At 41.8% G+C, this 21525-nt stretch overlaps 1 protein-coding gene across 3 annotated transcripts in view; it reads left to right on the top strand.

The window, feature by feature from the left end:
* The window catches only part of LOC139366368 (follistatin-related protein 5-like), a 187083-nt gene extending 166126 nt beyond the window's left edge, over positions 1-20957 (top strand). For 2 of the 3 annotated variants that reach the window (XM_071103777.1, XM_071103778.1), the window contains 4 exons: positions 6924-7073; positions 9799-9906; positions 10565-10689; positions 19699-20531. In XM_071103777.1, the coding sequence (XP_070959878.1) occupies positions 6924-7073; positions 9799-9906; positions 10565-10689; positions 19699-20401 (1086 nt within the window). In that variant the 3' untranslated portion in view covers positions 20402-20531. Of the gene's footprint in view, positions 1-6923; positions 7074-9798; positions 9907-10564; positions 10690-19698; positions 20532-20873 lie in introns of those variants that run through there. The other variant, XM_071103776.1, reaches the window with a different exon arrangement.
* Positions 20958-21525: the final 568 nt, after the last annotated feature.

Raw genomic sequence — 21525 nt, 5'->3', positions numbered from 1 at the left:
CAATGACGAGACCTTCATGCTGCCCCTCTCTGCATGATAGAAGAAGGCAATGGAGCTCCGCTGGGTATTTATAAAAATGGCGGGTATGGAAGCGAAAGCTACTGCGTGATAGTGAAATTGGGAGATATGTCATGTGGGGAACAGCTTTTTTCACCCCATTTGTCCAACTTATCACCTCTAAAATGTAAATACATTTTGCAGTAAATACTGCAGAGTCTTTGGTAACGATCAACTCTGATAATTATTTGTGTATTTGACATTTGATCTTGCAATGCTTGACATATAATATTTTATTTTGTGGAAGTAGTTGCAACCCATAATAAATAGGTAGTAGTGTACTGCAGCTTCTACACATCTTGCCATGGGGCAAAGAAAACGATGTTCATGATTAAAGCTAATATCCTTCAATTCTACACGTGTTGCCATGGGGCAGAGAGAAGAATGTGGAGTTTTATAGCTAGTAGGCCAGTGGGCTGCAGGGGTGCATGGTAGGCCAATGGGATTAGGGAGTGTGAGGTACGCCAGTGGGCTGCAGGGGTGCATGGTAGGCCAATGGGATTAGGGAGTGTGAGGTACGCCAGTGGGCTGCAGGGGTGCATGGTAGGCCAATGGGATTAGGGAGTGTGAGGTACGCCAGTGGGCTGCAGGGGTGCATGGTAGGCCAATGGGATTAGGGAGTGTGAGGTACGCCAGTGGGCTGCAGGGGTGTGTGTACAAATATGGAGTTAATTGTCTCTCTGCTTCTCATGTATTAGATTAACTGAAAGATCATGCACTTTTGCGCTCCCAAAAGTCTCTCTCTCTCTCTTTCTTTCTCTCTCTCGTTGAATTGCCATTTGACGTTGAAATGGTTCTCGCTCTCTGCTGCGCCTTCACTTTTGAACCAGTGTATTATTCAAAGCAGGTCGCTGATAGATGCCTCTTACATTTACACATGTACTGAAATGGGTGCTTTCCTCCTTTTCCCCTTTCATCGATTGGACAGCTGTTATGTGCGAAGGTGCGCTATGAATGTACAACGATCAGGCCCGGGCTCCTCTGAGAGACGGTGTCTGTATTAGAATATCAATCACAGTGAACTCTATGGCAGCAGCACATGCACTGTCTACAGGGAATGTTGTGTGAGTACATTAGCTCAGAGGCTTAAGTTCATTCTGGATCCCTAGTGTAGATGAGCATTGATTGATCGTTCATGGTAACGACCCAACAATTAATTATTCTTAAGTAGTATATGGCCGTCTTACTGTGATAAACGTGGCAGATGAAGAGGGGATGCAATGCTGTGAGGAGTTCCTAGTACAGTGAGTAGGGAGGCGGACATATTTCCTGAGGCAGGAAGCAATGGAGGCTACAGAACATGTTTTTTTAGGTTGAAGGTTTGTGTTTGTTGTGTCCAAGGCTAAGGATTAGTCTTACTTGTACTACAAAATCAAATATGATCTACAGAGCACAAATTGTCCCCAGGCAGCTTGCTCGCCCAACAAGCTTCACATTATGTTTTCTATACTTCTAAATCTTTTCATTTGATCCAAGGACAATGTTGGTTGAAACTGACATGTTTTTTTCTGCTTAGCTGCCTAGGGTTTCACACATGCTCAGTTGCGACATACTGCAGTGCTGTCTACAGGAGGGTAGAGGTAGAGTCTCTGAGGTAGAGTCTCTGAGGTAGTCTATAAGGTATTCAGTCTCCAGATGGATTCTGATTTGATAGAGGCAGAAATTAGAAATCTGATTAAATCTCAGAGGTTTTAATAGTTTTGATCACAAACATGTCCATGAAAATGTATCTTCATTTATCTTGTTGACTGCCAAGTCTGTGATTGAAAGTAAATGGTCTAACAGTTACGACTGGACGACTGTGTGATAACACTCTCCGTAGCCGATGTGAGCAAGACCTTTAAACAGGTCAACATTCACAAGGCAGCGGGGCCAGATGGATTACCAGGACTTCTACTCAAAGCATGACCAGACCAACTGGCAAATGTCTTCACTGACATTTTCAACCTCTCCTTGACCAAGTCTGTAATACCTACATGTTTCAGGCAGACCACCATAGTCCCTGTGCCCAAGGGAGTCGAGGTAACCTGCTTAAATGTTTAACGTAGCACTCACGTCGGTAGCAATGAGGTCTTTGAAAGGCTGGTCATGGCTCATATCAACAGCAGATACCCCAGACCCGCTCCAATTCGCATACCGCCCCAACAGATCCACAGACAACGCAATCTCAATCGCACTCCCCACTGCCCTTTCCCACCTGGACAAAGGAACACCTATGTGAGAATGCTGTTCATTGACTACAGCTCAGTATTCAACACCATAGTGCCCACAAAGCTCATCATTTAACTAGGCAAGTCAGTTCTTAACGGAATAAAGGTTACATTTTCGTCTTGTTTTTTTATTTTAAAAAGTTTGCTGACGACACAACAGTGGTAGGCCTGATCACCGACAACAATGAGACAGCCTTTAGGAAGGAGGTCATAGACCTGGCAGTGTGGTGCCAGGACAACAGTCTCTCCCTAAATGTGAGCAAGACAAAGGAGCTGGGAGCTGATAGTGGACTACAAGGGCTGTAGTGGAGCGGGTCGAGAGTTTCAAGTTCCTTGGCTTCCACATCACCAACAAACTATCATGGTCCCAACACACCAAGACAGTCGTGAAGAGGGCACAACAACACATTTTCCCCCTCAGGAGACTGAAGAGATTTGGCACGGGTCCCTAGATCCTCAAAAAGTTCTACAGCTGCACCATCGTTAGCATCCTGACCAGTTGCATCACCGCCTGGTATGGCAACTGCTCGGCATCTGACCGCTACAGAGGGTAGTGCGTACAGCCCAGTACATCACTGGGGCCAAGCTTCCTGCCATCCAGGACCTATATAATATGCGGAGTCAGAGGAAAGCCCCCAAAATTGTCAGAGACTCCGGTCACCAAAGTCAGACTGTTCTCTCTGCTACTGCATGGCAAGCGATACCAGAGCACCAAGTCTAGGACCAAAAGGCTCCTTAACAGCTTCTACCCCCAAGTCATAAGACTGCTGAACAATTAATGAAGAGGCCATCGGACTATTTACATTGACCCTCCCCCCCATTTGTTTTGTACACTGCTGCTACTCGCTGTTTGTCTATGCATAGTCACTTCACCCCTACCTACATGTACATGTTATGTTGACTTGGTACCCCTGTATATAGCCTCATTATTGTTATTTTATTGTGTTACTTTTTATTATTTTTTACTTCAGTTTATTTGGTAAATATTTTCTTAACTCTTCTTGAACTGCACTTTTGGTTAAGGGCTTGTAAGTAAGCATTTCATGGTAAGGTCTACACTTGTTGTATTCGGCACATGTGACAAATAAAGTTTGATTTGCCATCTGTTTACATAAACATGAGCACCCACGTGAACATAAGCACTCGAGCTAAGACCTACTGTATGTAGATCTTAGGTCTCCGTGGCTGACGTGAGTAAAACATTTAAACGTGTTAACCCTCGCAAGGCTACTGGTCCAGACGGCATCCCTAGCTGCATCCTCAAAGCATGCGCAGACCAGCTGGCTGGTGTGTTTACGGACATATTCAAACACTCCCTATCCCAGTCTGTTGTCCCCACATGCTTCAAGATTTCTACCATTGTTCCTGTACCCAAGAAGGCTGAACTAAATGACTACCACCCCGTAGCACTCACTTCTGTCATCATGAAGTGCTTTGAGAGACTACAGTGGCTTGCGAAAGTATTCACCCCCCTTGGCATTTTTCCTATTTTGTTGCCTTACAACCTGGAATTAAAATAAATTTGATTTACACAACATGCCTACCACTTTGAAGATGCAAAATATTTTTTATTGTGAAACAAACAAGAAATATGACAACAAAACCGAAAACTTGAGCGTGCATACAGTAACTATTCATCCTCCCAAAGTCAATACTTTGTAGAGCCACCTTTTGCAGTAATTACAGCTGCAAGTCTCTTGGGGTATGTCTCTATAAACTTGACACATCTAGCCACTGGGATTGTTGCCCATTCTTCAAGGCAAAACTGCTCCAGCTTCTTCAAGTTGGATGGGTCCTGCTGGTGTACAGTAATCTTTAAGTCATACCAGAGATTCTCAATTGGATTGAGGTGTGGGCTTTGACTAGGCCAATCCAAGACATGTAAATGTTTCCCCTTAATCCACTTGAGTGTTGCTTTAGCAGTATGCTTAGGGTCATTGTCCTGCAGGAAGGTGAACCTCCGTCCCAGTTTCAAATCTCTGGAAGACTGAAACAGGTTTCCATCAAGAATGTCCCTGTATTTAGCGCCATACATCATTTCTTCAATTCTGACCAGTTTCCCAGGCCCTGCTGATGAAAAAATCCCCAAAGCATGATGCTGCCACCATCATGGTTCACTGTGGGGATGTTGTTCTCGGGGTGATGAGAGGTGTTGAGTTTTCACCAGACATAGTGTTTTCCTTGATGGCCAATAAGCTGACCAGAGTACCTTCTTCTGTATGTTTGGGAGGTCTCCCACATGCCTTTTGGCAAACACCAAACGTGTTTGCTTATTTTTTTCTTTAAGCAATGGCTTTTTTTCTGGACACTCTTCCGTAAAGCCCAGCTCTGTGGAGTGTACGGCTTAAAGTGGTCCTATGCACAGTTACTTTGCAGCTCCTTCTGGGTTGTCTTTGGTCTCTTTGTTACCTCTCTGATTAATGCCCTCCCTTGCCTGGTCTGTATGTTTTGGTGGGCGGCCCTCTCTTGGCAGGTTTGTTGTAGTGCCATATTCTTTCCATTTTTTAATAATGGATTTAATGGTGCTCTGTGGGATGTTCAAAGTTTCAGATATTTTTTTATAACCCAACCCTGAACTGTTCTTCTCCAAAGCTCTGTCTCTGACCTGTTTGGAGACCTCCTTGGTCTTCATGGTGCCACTTGCTTGGTGGTGCCCCTTGCTTAGTGGTGTTGCAGACTCTGGGGCCTTTCAGAACAGGTATACTGAGATCATGTGACAGATCATGTGACACTTAGATTGCACACTGGACTTTCTGATGGGCCGCCCCCAGGTGGGGAAAGTAGGAAACAACACCTCCACTTCGCTGACCCTCAACATTGGGGCCCCACAAGGGTGCATGCTCAGCCCCCTCCTGTACTCCCTGTTCACCAACGACTGCGTGGCCATGCACGCCTCTAACTCAAGCTAGCAGACGACACAACAGTAGTGGGCTTGATTACCAACAACAACGAGATAGCCAACAGGGAGGAGGTGAGTGCAGGAAAATAACCTCTCACTGAACGTCAACAAAACAAAGGAGATGATCGTGGACTTCAAGAAAAAGCAGAAGGGAGCTCCCCCTATCCACATCGAAGGGACAGCAGTGGAGAAGGTGGAAAGTTTTAAGTTCCTCGGCATACACATCACAGACAAACTGAAATGGTCCACCCACACAGACAGTATTAGTGAAAAAGGTGCAAAAGCGCCTCTTCAACCTCAGGAGGCTGAAGAAATTTGTCTTGTCACCCAAAACCCTGACAAACTTTTACAGATGCACAATCGAGAGCATCTTGTCGGGCAGAATCATAGCCTGGTACGGCAACTGCACCGGCCTCAACCGCAAGTCTCTCCAGAAGGTGGTGCGGTCTGCACAATGCATCACCGGGGACAAACCACCTGCCCTCCATGACACCTACAGCACCCTATGTCACAGGAAGGCCATAAAGATCATCAAGGACATCAACCACCTGAGCCAGTGCCTGTTCACACCGCTACCATCCAGAAGATGAGGTCAGTACAGGTGCATAAAAGCTGGGACCAAGAGACTGAAAAACAGCTTCTATCTCAAGGTCATCAGACTGCTAAACAGTAATCACTAACTCAGAGATGCTGCTGTCTACATTGAGACCCAATCACTGGCCACTCTAATAAATGGATCACTAGTCACTTTATACAATGCTCTCTAAGTAATGCTACTTTAATAATGTTTACACATCTTACATTACTCATATCACATGTATATACTGTATTTTATACCATCTATTGCACCTTGCCTATGTCGCTCGGCCATCGCTCATCCATATACTTACATGTACATATTCTCATTCACCCCTTTTGATTTGTGTGTATTTGGTAGTTGTTTTGACTACACCCGCATTAAAATCTGCTAACCATGTGTATGTGACAAATACAATTTGATTTGATGTGTGTAGTATTGGAATGGTATATTGGCAAATCAACAGGACACCATCTTCACCTCGCTCTGAAAGTCATCCTCTCTGCCCAGTAGTACCCACACACAAACCAACGGCCACACACATACACACACTCCGCCATTCACACTCTCTGCTGGATGTCAAATCTTGGGTTTACTGAGGGGATTGGGCCCGTGGCGATGTGTGACACCTGTCAGAGAAACCCCCCTCTGTGACAGTAGGATGCGACTGCGTGGCCCAAACCGGGCCATGATGCCCCAAACAAATCCTCCCACATCCCAGAACAGAGAACAGACGCTGGGGCTGAGCTGGGCTCAAAGGCCACGGGAGGGGACACAGGGACAGAGCAGAGGATAGAAGGACAGAGCCTGCACAGCTCAGTCCACACGTGTACAGCATGCCAAATTTAGCCAGGTTGAGGGGGGTGGATATAGGGACTGTGGTGGCTTGCACACAGGCGGTAGGGAGATGGGAGATGTTGGTTCTTGCATAACATACCAGAACACAGCAATCTGTGTGTATGTGTGTGTATTGCTGTTGTGATAAGAGAGGCTTGGACTTGGGGGTGGCTGATAAAATAATTAACATTTTAGTAACTTAGCAGACGCTCTTATCCAGCACTCTGTTGTCCTAGCTTCAGGGGGAAGAAAGAAGATAAAGATAACTTGTCATCTTTATCAATGTTGCACAATATATGTACAGTATTAACTGTGTGTGGTTGTGTGTTTGTTTTATTTTCAGGCTGAGGTTTGCCCCAAGTCAGCGGGGGAGGCCGAGCAGAAGTGTGTGTGGTCATCGGCAGTCAACGTGAAGGACAAATTTATTTATGTTACACAGCCAACCTTGGCCAGGGTGCTTGTCGTCGACATTACAGCTCAGAAGGCTGTCCAGGTAATTCCGGGCCCCAAAAATGTAATAATCAACATTACCTTCATCTTTGGACAGGTTCTGCTGTGGAGTGTTATGGAGTAAACACAATGCCAAACCAAAAGTATGGCATCCATATTAGGAAGTCCCTTAGATGGCAGACAATTGGCTACAAAGCAATGGCTGTAATGTTGTATTGTTATAAAAAATGTGTTATTGTGCCTTTTTTCATATCTGTGCCCATTCTCCTCACTCCAATGTGTCCATTTCCATGGCATTCAAAGCATTCATAGAGGAAGCCTTGAGTCAAAAGGACCTTGAATATTTGTTTCACACTTTCAATGCAAATGTGTTTTTCTGTTGTTTTTAATATTGTTTCCAAACATCATTGAATAAATTACGAAGTTGATGTTTCAGAGAGGGTTACACTATTCACAATAACTGACAAAAATGTAGCCCAAAAGCTAGCTATTCTGGTCAATGGAAGGACACAGCCTTTTTCACAAAGCTTCAGTTGAGTCAGAATTCATCTTGATACAAATGCACTGTCCTTCATTTAGGAACTTAGTTATTTTTTTGTGATAAAGATTTGGGTTTCATTGTTTGAATGTCCTTTTCGTAACCCGACCAAAAGATGTGTGCCTTTAAAAAAAAATCTTAAACCAGTGAAAGCTGGTGCCAGTGCTCAGATAGGTACAATTGATTGTGTTACATGGGGCGGCAGGTAGCCTATTGGTCAGGGCGTTGGGCCAGTATCCCTAAACTGACAAGGTAAAAAACTGTCATTCTGCCCCTGAACAAGGCAGTTAACCCACTGTTCCCCAGTAGGCTGCCATTGTAAATAAGAATTTGTTCTTAACTGACTTGCCTAGTTAAATAAAGGATAAAGAAATGTACATATGTACATATTTTACATCCTTTTACAACTAGTGTATATAACCTGACCCTGAGTGGTGTAGTGGAGGGTAAATGCACATAAAGGATGTTTACACAACTTTTTTATCTAGCATAAGTGTTTACACACCTATTGTGGAAAAATGCATTGAAAATATAGGGAGTGTTATTTTATTCACTGTAAACGTCAATTAACGTTTACCCACCTATTATTTTACCTCTACATCATTGCTGACCATGACACCCCCCCCCCCCCCCCCCCCAAAAAAAAAAAAAAAAAAAAAAAAAAAAACATTGTCAGCCTATCATTGCATGGGAATGGTTATGATGAACGAAAAGGATCCAATGTTCTTACAGTAGGAGGGTGCCTTAAGCAGGTTGTGTACGTTCCGGCTTAAAAAGGTGTGTGTGTCTCAGAGTAAAAGGACTCTGCAAGGGGACCAGAAAGTGCCCAATTTCTGCTGCAAAAAACTCCCCAGGGCCCCAGTAGTCAGGTTGTTGCGACCGTCTCAGGCTCATTATTGGGTCACGTGGAGGTTTGGTTTCATTACTTTAGATGAGCTAATGCTAATTAGCCACCTGATCGTCCCTCAGCTCTACCAAGGAAAGAAAAATGATATTGTCTCTGAAAATGTAGTTGTACTTTAAATTGACTGGCTAGGTGTAGCTTTAAATTAACTTACTATGTGTAGCTTTAAATTAACCTACTATGTGTAGCTTTAAATTGACTGGATAGGTGTGTCTTTGAATAGTGTGGTGAGAAATGTCCTACATAGTTGGTACCACTGTATTGTATGCCTTATACATAAACTTTATAAAGTTATAAAGTACTTATTTCAATAACAAAAATCAGCCTACTTTATTTATTCCGTGTAACTCATAGCACAGCCACTATCACAGACACAGAGTAGGTACAAGTGACTATGGATGCAGTAACACTCCTCCAGAGGCAGGAGGGGAAGAGAACAACAACATTGTGTGCACACCTGTTCCCTCTGATGACTACACCCTCAGAGATTAGCTAGGACTCAACACATCTCTCTCATATCTCCTCGTATGATAAATCCCGTCACGACGTGTTTACTCTCACTGTAATACCATACACTTTACCATGAAGCAGCCAGTTAAAATGCGCCATTACGATTTCATAGTAGACTAAACTTGACATTACGGGAAGGACAAAAATACCTTTGAGATTGTTTTGGTGTCTGCTCTAATTTCCTAGAAAGAATGACAATTATAGCTTTTTGGACCAAACTAGCGTTGTGTTGTTTTTCTCTCTGTTCTCATCGTGTGTTGGCTACTGTCAATCTCTACCCGAGTGGACGTAATGCATGGGAGCCACTCAGCTGTCACAGACATGTCTCATCCGTCGGAGCCGACTGGAACACATCATAGCCAGGTGTCAAGGAATTTATACGGATTGAAAGCAATTTCTTTGTTGTTGTAGAGCAATTGCCACTGTTACCGCTCGATTTGAAATGCTGCTCCACCTCCGAACAACTCATACATAAAAAAGGCGAGCCTCCCTTCTATCTTGTTAAAAAGGAAAACTGGATTCTTCCTGTCAAATCCAATGCATTAGCAAGTGAGGAAAGTTTTGATATGGGCTGTGCTGACCGTCAAATGTATATCTGTTCAAAAACGGTGTTGAATTTTCCTCAGTTGCTCTTAAGTGCAGTCATGGCTTCAAATAGTTGTGCTTGTACCAAGCTGTGCTTAATTGAACCCGCCTGGCGTGATGAGACCAATGCAAAACTCCCAAAAGTCCACCTGGCACGCCAGGAAATCTAAAGCGTGATGAGACTGAGGAAGAGCTGTGCTATATGAGGTTTATTCTTGTGTGTGCTTTCAGACAGTGAGCACCGACCCTTACCCAGTGAAACTGCACTATGACAAATCCCATGACCAGGTGTGGGTCCTCAGCTGGGGAGACATGGAGAGGAACTTCCCCACTCTGCAGGTAACTGTTTGATATCACACCAAAATACAATACATTGTGTTGGTTTTGATACTTTCTTGATACTAAAGTAAGCCTATTTATGTCAAATACTATAATGTTTAGTGTAACTCACTGTTTATTGACAATACATATATATATATATATATATATGTTATGAGAGGGTGTCAAATTATTGTGATGTGCCTTACAATTGATGTGCCTTCTAATAATTACTATTCTTCCATTGGGACACATTCTCAACTGTCAATCCAAGTTTTGTCAACAACCCTTTCCCAGATGGCACAGTTCCAGGTGGCATTTTCTGTTTGCAGCTCGATACAAGTTATTAGCCAGCACTGCTGCTGGGTTGTTAGGAGGTGCCAGTCTCTCTAGTGCATTGAGGCATAATTAAGACTAGCCTGCCTGTGGGCGCCACACACACACACACACACACACACACACACACACACACACACACACACACACACACACACACACACACACACACACACACACACACACACACACACACACACAGGGCCTCTCCTAGCAGTGTGAGTTTGTGTCAGAGGCGATACAGGAGGCAAACACAGTGAATAATTCATGTGGCTCATGTTAAATATCTCCCCCCTCTTCTTCTCCGTTCCCCTCCCCTCCCTCTCTCCTGGTTTGGTGCTAGGTGATCAATCAGGCCAGCGGGAGTGTGTCCCACCATACCGTCCACACCCAGCCAGTCGGCAGACACTTTGATAGGGTGGATGATTTCTTCATTCCTGCCGCTAGCCTCATCATTAATCACATCAGGTATGTCAGTGTCGGTGTGTGTGAGAGAGTCAGTGTGTGTGCATGTGTGTGTGGGTGTGTGTGTGCGAGAGTGTCGGTGTTTGAGAGTGAATCTAAAGACAGTCGTTTAATTCCCGAAAATCACCCCCTCCCCCTCGCCTCGGATAAGCGGGTGGGGCGCGTTCACTGAACCAGAGTCGACATATGCAGAGCAGATTGATTTGGACCATGCGCTTTTGACGGACACTCACCGAGACTCCGAAGCTTAACTTGATACAGAAGGCTGGCACATTACCAAGTTGGAGAGGTGGAGGAAGCCAAGTTCCAAGCAGGAGGTCTCCGGGATTTAAGAATGTTAACAGTCTCCCGGCGAGTTGCGTTCGCTAGCCCTAGTTGTAATTAGGTCCACCAAGATCTGCCTGAAAGGGTTGCTAAAAAACACAGAAAAGTAATCAGAATTTACAGTTGAATTCGGAAGTTTACATACACCTTAGCCAAATACATTTAAACTCAGTTTTTCACAATACCTGACATTTAATCCTCGTAAAAATTTAGTGTCTTAGGTCAGTTAGGATCACCACTTTATTTTAAGAATGTCAGAATAATAGTAGAGAGAATGATTTATTTCAGATGTTATTTCTTTCATCACATTCCCAGTCGGTCAGAAGTTTAGATACACTCAATTAGTATTTGGTAGCATTGCCTTTACATTGTTTAACTTGGGCCAAACGTTTCGGGTAGCCTTCCACAAGCTTCCCACAATAAGTTGGGTGCATTTTGACCCATTCCTCCTGACAAAGCTGGTGTAACTGAGACAGGTTTATAGGCCTCCTTGCTCAAACATGCTTTTTCAGTTCTGCCCACAAATGTTCTATTGGATTGAGGTCAGGGCTTTGTGATGGCCACTCCAATACCTTGACTTTGTTGTCTTTAAGCCATTTTGCCACAACTTTGGAAGTATGCTTGGGGTCATTGTCCATTTGGAAGACCCATTTGCGACCAAGCTTTAACTTCCTGACTGATGTCTTGAGATGTTGTTTCAATATATCCAAATAATTTTACCTCCTCATGATTCCATATATTTTGTGAAGTGCACCAGTCCCCTCCTGCAGCAAAGCATCCCCACAACATGATGCTGCCACCCCCGTGCTTCACGGTTGGGATGGTGTTCTTCGGCTTGCAAGCATCCCGCTTTTTCCTCCAACGATAACGATGGTCATTATGGCCAAACAGTTAAATTTTTGTTTCATCAGACCAGAAGACATTTCTCCAAAAAGTATGATCTTTGTCCCCATGTGCAGTTGCAAACTGTATTCTGGCTTTTATATAGCAGTTTTGGAGCAGTGGCTTCTTCCTTGCTGGATACCTGTTTCCTCCAGCATCTTCACAAGGTCCTTTGCTGTTGTTCTGGGATTGATTTGCACTTTTCGCACCAAAGCATGTTCATCTCTAGGAAACAGAACGCGTCTCCTTCCTGAGCGGTGTGACGGCTGTGTGGTCCCATGGTGTTTATACTTGCGTACTTGTTTGTACAGATGAACTTGGCACCTTCATGCGTTTGGAAAATGCTCCCAATGATGAACCAGACTTATGGAGGTCTACAATTGTTTTTCCGAGGTCTTGGCTGATTTATTTTGATTTTCCCATAATGTTAAGCAAAGAGGCAATGAGTTTGAAGGTAGGCCTTGAAATACATCCACAGGTACACCTCCAATTGACTCAAATGATGTAAATTAGCCTATCAGAAGCTTCTAAAGCCATTACATCATTTTATGGAATTTTCCAAGCTGTTAAAAGGCACAGTCAACTGAGTGTATGTAAACTACTGACTCACTGGAATTGTGATACAGTGTATGATAAGTGAAATAATCTGTCTGAAAACAATTGTTTGAAAAATTACTTGTGTCATCCACAAATTAGATGTCCTAACCGACTTGCTAAAGCTATAGTTTGTTAACAAGAAATTTGTGGAGTGGTTGAAAAACTAGTTTTAATGACTCCAACCTAAGTGTGTGTAAACTTTCGACTTCAACTGTATGTTTAGATAGCCAAACACCACGATCTCTTAGATGTAGAACTTTCTGAAAAGAAACAAAAATATGTATTTTATTAAACCTAATTTTGATCCCAGCTGTATATTTTTGATGTATCTCAGAGGTGGATTATTACAGTCCAGAAATTACAGTACGTGGCCTAATATGTGTGCGTAAAGGAAATTCCACGGTAACAGAGTAATGCTGAGACTCAGATTTTTCACTTTCAAATGTATGTCAAACAAAAACCAATGATTGCAAAGTAAACCATACTCGAAGAACAGTTCAGATGCAAAGTTTGGTAACAGAATGATGGTGTGTGCTGTTGGTGCCATCAATCTGTTAGCAAAATTTGCATTTGCACTGTTCCTCAAATAAATGTGTATCCTTATGCATAGAGTTGATTTGTTTAACTTTGTAATTATTTGTTTTTCATTGGCATAAATGTTTAAGTGATAAATCGGAGTCTCAGCATCACTCTGTTACGGTGTAATTGCCCATTACATATTTCGGTTGGGATACATCCCTAACTATGTTGATCCTTTTACGCCCCAGTATTAGCTGGTTCTTGTTCATTCATGACGCCATGCTAATAAGAAATAATGACTATCCCGAGTACTTGCTAGATTAAAAATATTGTATTTATTTTTTGTGAAAGCACTGGTGTCTCCACAAGCCAAAGTTTCACTTAGTGAACTCCCTTGATCTCTCCTTTAACGTGAAATGCAGAATTAACTAGGCTTGGGGTGTTTACCTTATGTACCGTATACCGGGGTATTCAGAAATATCCATTGGATGGTTTTTCAATAGCGTCATCACTGTTTAACTATTTATTATACGTTTTTTATTTTATTTTTATAAATGTGAATATTTGTAGCTACTTTTTAAGTAAATACCTGCGGATTGGGTTCTTCATGTCACCAATCACATCATTTTTCATTATGAAGCTTAGCGCTAGTCCCCAGTCACATTTGTTTACAAGCACACAACGAAGAGAGACCAGAGTTTTGTGAGTCAATCACTGTTGTGCAGCACACGCCAAGTGATCTAGCTAGTTACAGTATGGAATTCACAACTAGCATACATTAGTGAATGCTAACCTCCCCTGTTATTGTAATGGTGAGAGGTTAGCATGTTTTGGGGGTATGATATTTTTGCGTCTGTAACTTTCTCACTCATTATTATCCACGATTCATTCAGGACTATCCATAATCATGGTAGCATGCACATGAATGTAGAAATGTTTAGAAACATATTATATTCTTATTTACAAAAAAAGTGACAAAACATGACACAATATATTATTTATCATTAGTTTCTATTGGGCACAAAATAATCTGAAACACAACCATAACAAATAGTAAATGCATCCAACAAGTTTGTAGAGTCACAAGCTTGATATAGTCATTGCGTGCTAGGACTATGGGACCGAATCCTAAACTTTTGACTACTTTCAGACATACAGTATAGTCAAATTTGGACTCATCAGACCAAAGAACAGATTCCCACCAGTCTAATGTCCATTGCTCTTGTTTCTTGGCCCAAGCAAGTCTCTTCTTCTTATTGGTGTCCTTCAGTCATGGTTTCTATGCAGCAATTCGACCATGAAGGCCTGATTCACACAGAATCCTCTGAACAGTTGATGTTGAGATGTCTGTTACTTGAACTCTGTGAAGCATTTATTTGAGCTGCAATTTCTGAGGCTGGTAACTCTAATGAACTTATCCTCTGCAGCAGTCTTCCTTTCCTGTGGCGGTCCTCATGAGAGCCAGTTTCATCATAGAGCTTGATGGTTTTTGCTACTGCACTTGAAGAAACATTCAAAGTTTTTGACATTTTCTGGATTGACTGACCTTCATGTCTTTAAAGTAATGATGGACTTTAATTTCTCTTTGCTTATTTGAGCTGTTAATACCATAATATGGACTTGGTATTTGACCAAATAGGGCACAACCTCTACCTTGTCACAACACAACTGATTGGCTACAACGCATTAAGAAGGAAAGAAATTCCACAAATTAACTTTTAACAAGGCACACCTGTTAATTGAAGTGCATTCCAGGTGACTACCTTATGAAGCTGGTTGAGAGAACGCTAAGAGTGTGCAATGCTGTCATCAAGGCAAAGGGTGAATACTTTGAAGAATCTCAAATATAAAAATTGTTTGGTTACTACATGATTCCATTTGTATTATTTCATAGTTTTGATGTCTTCACTATTATTCTACAATGTAGAAAATAGTAAACATAAAGAAAGACCCTCAAATAGTAGGTGTGTTCAAACTTTTGACTGGTACTGTAAGTGAATTTGTCCCAATAATTTTGGTCCCCTAAAATGGGGGGACTGTGCAAAAGGTGCTGTAATTTCTAAATGGTTCACCAGCTATTGATAAAAATACCCTCAAATTAAATCTGACAAATTAAAGTCTGCACTTTAACCTCATAGTTATTGTATCATTTCAAGCCAATACTGTGTCACTGTCCCAATACTTTTGGAGGTCACTGTATACAAACACTCACTCAAACACACTACACTGACACTCTCACACCAAACCCACACACATTCACATATGCACACACACACACACACATAACACATGTACACATTGCCCTATGTGCACTAGATTGAACAAGATTGAACTTCCCAAGGTGTGATAGGTAGGCGGACTCTCACCCTTTAGGTCCAATGGCAAACAAACCCTGCCCACTTTGGACAGATTAAACTCAATCGAGCACACCTACTGATAGCTTTTCATGCTAAATAACTCCATTAGCCTCAGCCAAGATCGATCCATTGTGGGTGTGCCCCAAAACTCCCCCAAACCAATATGCAGTCAGTGTACCTCATTGCACAAAACTGGAGTCCAGGGCACTAAACATCACAATATACAAAGGCTTTGGAGGCTTTTAGATTTGCCAGGCAAAACCATCTGGGGGCATTGGGGAGTTGTGAATGGATGCCAAGGATATGGTGTTGTGCATAAGGCCTTTTTAAACACCCTATCCCTTGGAAACGTCTGATAACGCTGCTTACAAGAGCCCCTTGATTGTGATCTTAGGGCACATGGAGTCTCTAGTCAATGTTTTTGCCGACTCTATTATTGAGGTCTTGGACTTCAATTCCGTTCCAATCTTTTGTGCTGTTGTGTCTACTTCGCTTGGTGGTGAGCCGAACAGGGTTGAAAGTTTTGTTGGCTGTATTGTATGTCATGTTTTTACGTTTAGGTCTGTGAATGGACAATGGCCAGTAAGAGTCTGTCGGTAGACATTGCAGTGTTCATATGCATGATTAAATATACATGATTTAACATACATTATTAAATATACATTATTTAATATACATACGTTTTCATATTGGAGGATGGTTAGAAATAAGGACATTATTAACCCATACATAACACATTCATACCTATACATGACATATTCATACATACATGGCAAATTCATAACCCTTACATAATCAATTCATAAGCAGTGCATAATCATTTTTTACATGCTTATCAAATTTTGAAAAAGTCACATGCGCCAAATACAACAGGTGTAGACCTGAATGTGAAATGCTTAGTTACAAAGCCCTTAACCAACAATGCAGTTCAAGAAATAGAGTTAAGAAAATATTTACTAAATAAACTAAAGTTAAAAAAAATGTGATGTAACACAATAAAATAACAATAACAAGGCTATATACAGGGGGAATCGGAGGTCATTTGTACATGTAGGTAGGGGTAAAGTGACTATGCATAGATAATAAACAGAGAGTAGCAGCAGTGTAAAAACAAAGGGGGGGTGATAATTGAAATAGACTGTGTGGCCCTTTTGATTAATTGTTCAGCAGTCTTATGGCTTGGGAGTAGAAGCTGTTAAGGAGCCTTTTGGACCTAGACTTGAAGCTCCGGTACCGCTTGCCGTGTGTTAACAGAGAGAACAGTCTATGACTTGGGTGACCGGAGTTTTTGACAATTTTTTGGGCCTTACTCTGACACTGCCTAGTATATACACTACTATTCAAACGTTTGGGGTCACTTAGAAATGTTTTTGTTTTTGAAAGAAAAGCATATTTTTGTCCATTAAAATAACCTGAAATTGATCAGAAATACATTGTAGACATGGTTAATGTTGTAAATGACTATTGCAGCTGGAAACGGCAGATTTTTTGGGGAATATCTACAAAGCCTTACAGAGAGAGACCCATTATCAGCAACCATCACTCCTGTGTTCCAAAGGCACGTTTTGTTAGCTAATTTTAAAAGGCTAATTGATCATGAGAAAACACTTTTGCAATTATGTTAGCACAGCTGAAATCTGTGCGCTAATTAAAGAAGCAATAAAACTGGCCCTCTTTAGACTAGTTGAGTATCTGGAGCATCAGCATTTGTGGGTTTGATTGCAGGCTCAAAATGACCAGAAACAAATCACTTTCTTCTGAAACTCGTCAGTCTATTCTTGTTCTGAGAAATGAAGGCTTTTCCATGCGAGAAATTGCCAAGAAACTGAAGATCTCATACAATGCGGGGTACTACTCCCTACACAGAACAGCGCAAACTGGCTCTTACCAGAATAGAAAGAGGAGTGGGAGTCCCCGGTATACAACTGAGCAAGAGGACAAGTACATTAGAGTGTCTAGTTTGAGAAACAGACGCCTCACAAGTCCTCAACTGGCAGCTTCATTAAATTTTACCCACAAAACACCCGTTTCAACGTCAACAGTGAAGAGGCGACTCCGGGATGCTGGCCTTCTAGGCAGAGTTGCAAAGAAAAAGCCATATCTCAGACTGGCCAATAAAAAGAAAAGATTAAGATGGGCAAAAGAACACAGACACTGGACAGAGTAACTCTGCCTAGAAGGCCAGCATCCCGGAGTCGCCTCAGGGATTCTTTAGGGGCTCACATTCATTAAAATAACTGACTAAACTTCACTCCATTCTGCTAGTAAGCAAACTCTGTGATATTCTTCTATAGCAGGTATACATCTTGCACTGGCTTACTTTTTGTCAATTTGATATTAATTGTACAGTAAGCCTAATGGAAATAGCAACAAGATTAGTAGCCATGTTTTTTGGTGTTCTCTCCCATTAGCAACAACAACTTTAATTTCCTCTGTTTATGAATGGAGTTCCAATTAACAAAAAAGCTAACTATTGCAAACTATTATAAAGTATGAAATCAAAAGTACAACAAAGTATACAGCTCATAACTCAACACACAAGTGTTACTTTTCACATAATTTCACAGTATTTGGAAAAATCTGCATAGTGTACCCATGGGAGGCATGCTGATAACAAAACAACAAAAACAACTGGCAATTTGTATTTTGCTCAATGTGTTGTTATATGATATGGGTTTACAAGCAAAGCCAGTCCAAATGTCACTTTTACTGTTCATAAAGAAAGTAAACAAGTCCATTTTTCTTGATTACTTTTCCAACCAAACTTTAGGACTACTTATTTTTAGATAAAATTAAGCTGAAGGAAAAATTGTCATATTGACCTTCATATATCAAGCACTCTGTTTTATACCACTGTATATGTGTTCAATTCACTGATCTGTCCTAATTAACACATTTGTGGAGAGTAAGGACATTTATCATGGGGACTAGGGATGTCCTACAATGTACACTATACTAATGATATGTTCTCATGGCACTTCATTCTATTCATAGTTGCTTGCACTGACACAGTACTCCTTTGTCCCTACCAGGAGTCTACCAGCAACTGTATTTTCCTTTCCTTTCTTCTCTTTCTCTCATTGATCAAATTATAACGATTTTTTTAATGTGTTACCTTTGAATTCACTTCGCTCCCTGTGGGTGTGATTTATTTTTTATTCAACAGTGCTCGTCGTGGGATAAAATGCTCACTGGGAAGAATTCCTGAGGATTCTGTGTTGGAAGTTGGAGAAACTCCCAAAGTACATTTTTAAAGGTTATTTATATATCAAAAGATCAAGTCCATGGCAATGGACCATGGCAGTCCCTCCTATCTCATTATAACCCAATGCAGCACCTAGTTCACGTCAACCATTAGTCCATTTGATGACGAAGTCCCCAGCCCTAGCTTCCCAAATGGACTATACAATCTCTGGATCAATGCTTTACTTCACAGTGCTGATAATGTGCTCCATCACTCTCTAACCGTGAATTTCTGTCCACATGAACAGACAGCGGGGGCGTTTAAAATTGCATAAAAGAAGATGGATGATACCAAGATTGAAGTGCATGTCAGAATTAATCAGACAGCATTCAGATTTAATTGAGCCTTGTCAGCCCCGCACTTTCTCCCTCCAGACTTTAAAGAGATAATTCTAATGTGTCATTATCACTATATAATTTTTTATGTATAATATAGTATTTTCAATGATTAATATGCACATTGAAATCTATTACTATGAAGCATAGGGCAGACAATTTCAACTCCGCATGCAGAGATTGCTCATCTGAGTCGATAAGAAAATGGCCACTGATGTGAAATGTCTAGACCGTATCCACCCCGCTCTTCTTCTCAAACCAATCTAAAGGCATTTTCTTTGAGGAACTGAGATATTGTAGCTAAGAGATTCTCACACCCCTCTGTCAAAACTATTTAGTCAATACAGAGTATAATAATAGGAGAGGTGGTGGAAATGGCAGGCCCTGTCACTGTTAAGATGTTCATGACAGCGTAAGCGGGGAAAATGTGCACCTATTCAATAGTCGTGAGGATAACAGACCTAGTACTTCTCTTTACAAGCATAAATGTAATTCTACTCTCCACAGTTGTAAATGTACTGTAACTGTAGTCGTGGTGAAGTTTGCATGATTTCTAATCTAATGTGAAATCAGGAAGCATGTGAATGAATTCAAGCCTGTAGGTATTAAATAATTCATTCATTCATTCATTAATAAATAGGCATAAAATAATTTTTTTGTGTCGACCCTCTAAAGTGCGTATATTTGTTTTATGTTTGCCACAAAAACATGTGAACAAGTATATTAACATTCAAAATGTCTTCTTTCTGTCTAGATTTGGAATCGTCCTCCACAGAAATGAACCGGCACTCCACAAGATCAACCTGGAGACCACGTCGTCAGTCAAGAACATCAGCCTGCGCGAGTACAACTGCATCCCCAAGTCTCTGGCTTACTCCCACCTTGGCGGCTACTACTTTGTCAACTGCAGGCCTGATTCCACAGGCGCCACCCAACCCCAGCTCATTGTGGACAGTGTGACAGACTCTGTGATTGGACCCAACGGGGACGTCACCGGCACCCCGTATGTGTCCCCGGACAGTCACTACCTGGTCACGGTGGACGACCACGATGGCCTGATGAGGATCCAGCAGATCACGGTGCGCGGGGAGATTGGCAAACCTTTCGACATCCACACCAACCTCCACCTGTCTGACGTGGCCTTCCAGCCGTCGTTCACAGAGGTTCACCAGTACAACATCTTTGGTACTTCGGGACGCCAAACAGACTCTCTGTACGTCGAGCTGAGCACAGGCAATGTGAAGATGATCAAGAGCCTGAAGGAGGCCACCAAGACTTCCGATTGGCCGTGGAGCAGTAGGAACCGCGTGATGACTGGCAGTGGACTTTTCGGACAGTACCTCATGACCCCATCCAGAGAGTCTATCTTCATCCTGGATGGTCGTCTCAACAAGCTCAACTGCGAGATCACTGATGTCATCAAAGGCAATGTAGTGGCGTGGGTTGGCGAGTCGTAGGCCGGTCTGTGTTCAGACGCATCCTATGTTATTATTAAGGTAAAGTTGCACTGAATTTTGTTGCTGATATATAATTTATTGGGTGTGACGAAAAAAGTAAGACATTTTCAAAGCCAGAATTGACTGTTCAAAACCGTTTGGATGCTGGGACCTTCATTCCAAAAAATAGGGAGCGATTTGTTGGTGTTGTTTGCTAGCCGAGTTGAAATCTTGGCTTTCAACTGGGTGGTTCCACATGCAGTCAACATCAAGTTGCTCTCCAAGATCTTCTAGAGGATCTCTGTTAAAATTAGACAAATTATCTGCATATTAGACTTTTTTTGATTGCAAGTCTCACATACTTCAATTGGCTAGATGTTTTTCAATAATCACATCAACTGGCGTTTCTCTAAAACGAGAGAGAAAAGATTTCTAGATTGTCCTCCTTTGTTTCATTTACCCCCTTTCCCTCTTTTTTTCCTGTGCCTTGAAGGAAAACACTCCAAAAGAGGAATTAACCTAATTGTTCCCGTTGCGGCTGCAGATTACATATTTTTGTCTTTGACCCTTCTTCATGGTGAGAGATGCTCCAAAAATCCATGTTTTTCAAATTGTCTTCATCTTGGACTGACGTGGAGCCCATTCTGGGCTAATTAAAACAAGCTCTTGCTGAGATCCAGTCTCATTTGAAGTGGAGACAGAGAGATTGAGTTGTCCATTATGATGTAGTGCTGCTTGGTCACCGTTGATCTCAAAGAGTCATCAACAGAGCAAATGGTCTATTTTGTCCAACAACCCAAGTCTCAACGACAATGTTAATACATTGATACATCTTAATATTTGTGGGATAAATTAATTAAAGTTTCCCACTTTGTGTCACAATGTCAGTGTGTGTATGTCAATTTTAAGAATACCCCTGGCCCAAAAGGTGTCATACTATATATGATATATATACTTGCATATTGTCAGTCAATTTTGGCAATGTGTAACAATTATTTAATAATGAAAGAAAGATACATTTGTTTAGTTGGAAGTGGGCTTTTGTGGTTGTAGAGCATAGAGGGCCTTGAGCTGTATGTCTAATGAGTATACAATATATAGAGAGAGACAGTAAAGAGAGAATAGAGACAGTAGAGAGAGACCTG

This window comes from Oncorhynchus clarkii, chromosome 14 (genome assembly GCF_045791955.1).
Source record: "Oncorhynchus clarkii lewisi isolate Uvic-CL-2024 chromosome 14, UVic_Ocla_1.0, whole genome shotgun sequence".
NCBI classification, from domain to species: Eukaryota; Metazoa; Chordata; class Actinopteri; order Salmoniformes; family Salmonidae; genus Oncorhynchus; species Oncorhynchus clarkii.
The sequence above is the reverse complement of the archived record's forward strand: the minus strand, read 5'-3'. Positions and strand labels throughout refer to the sequence as shown.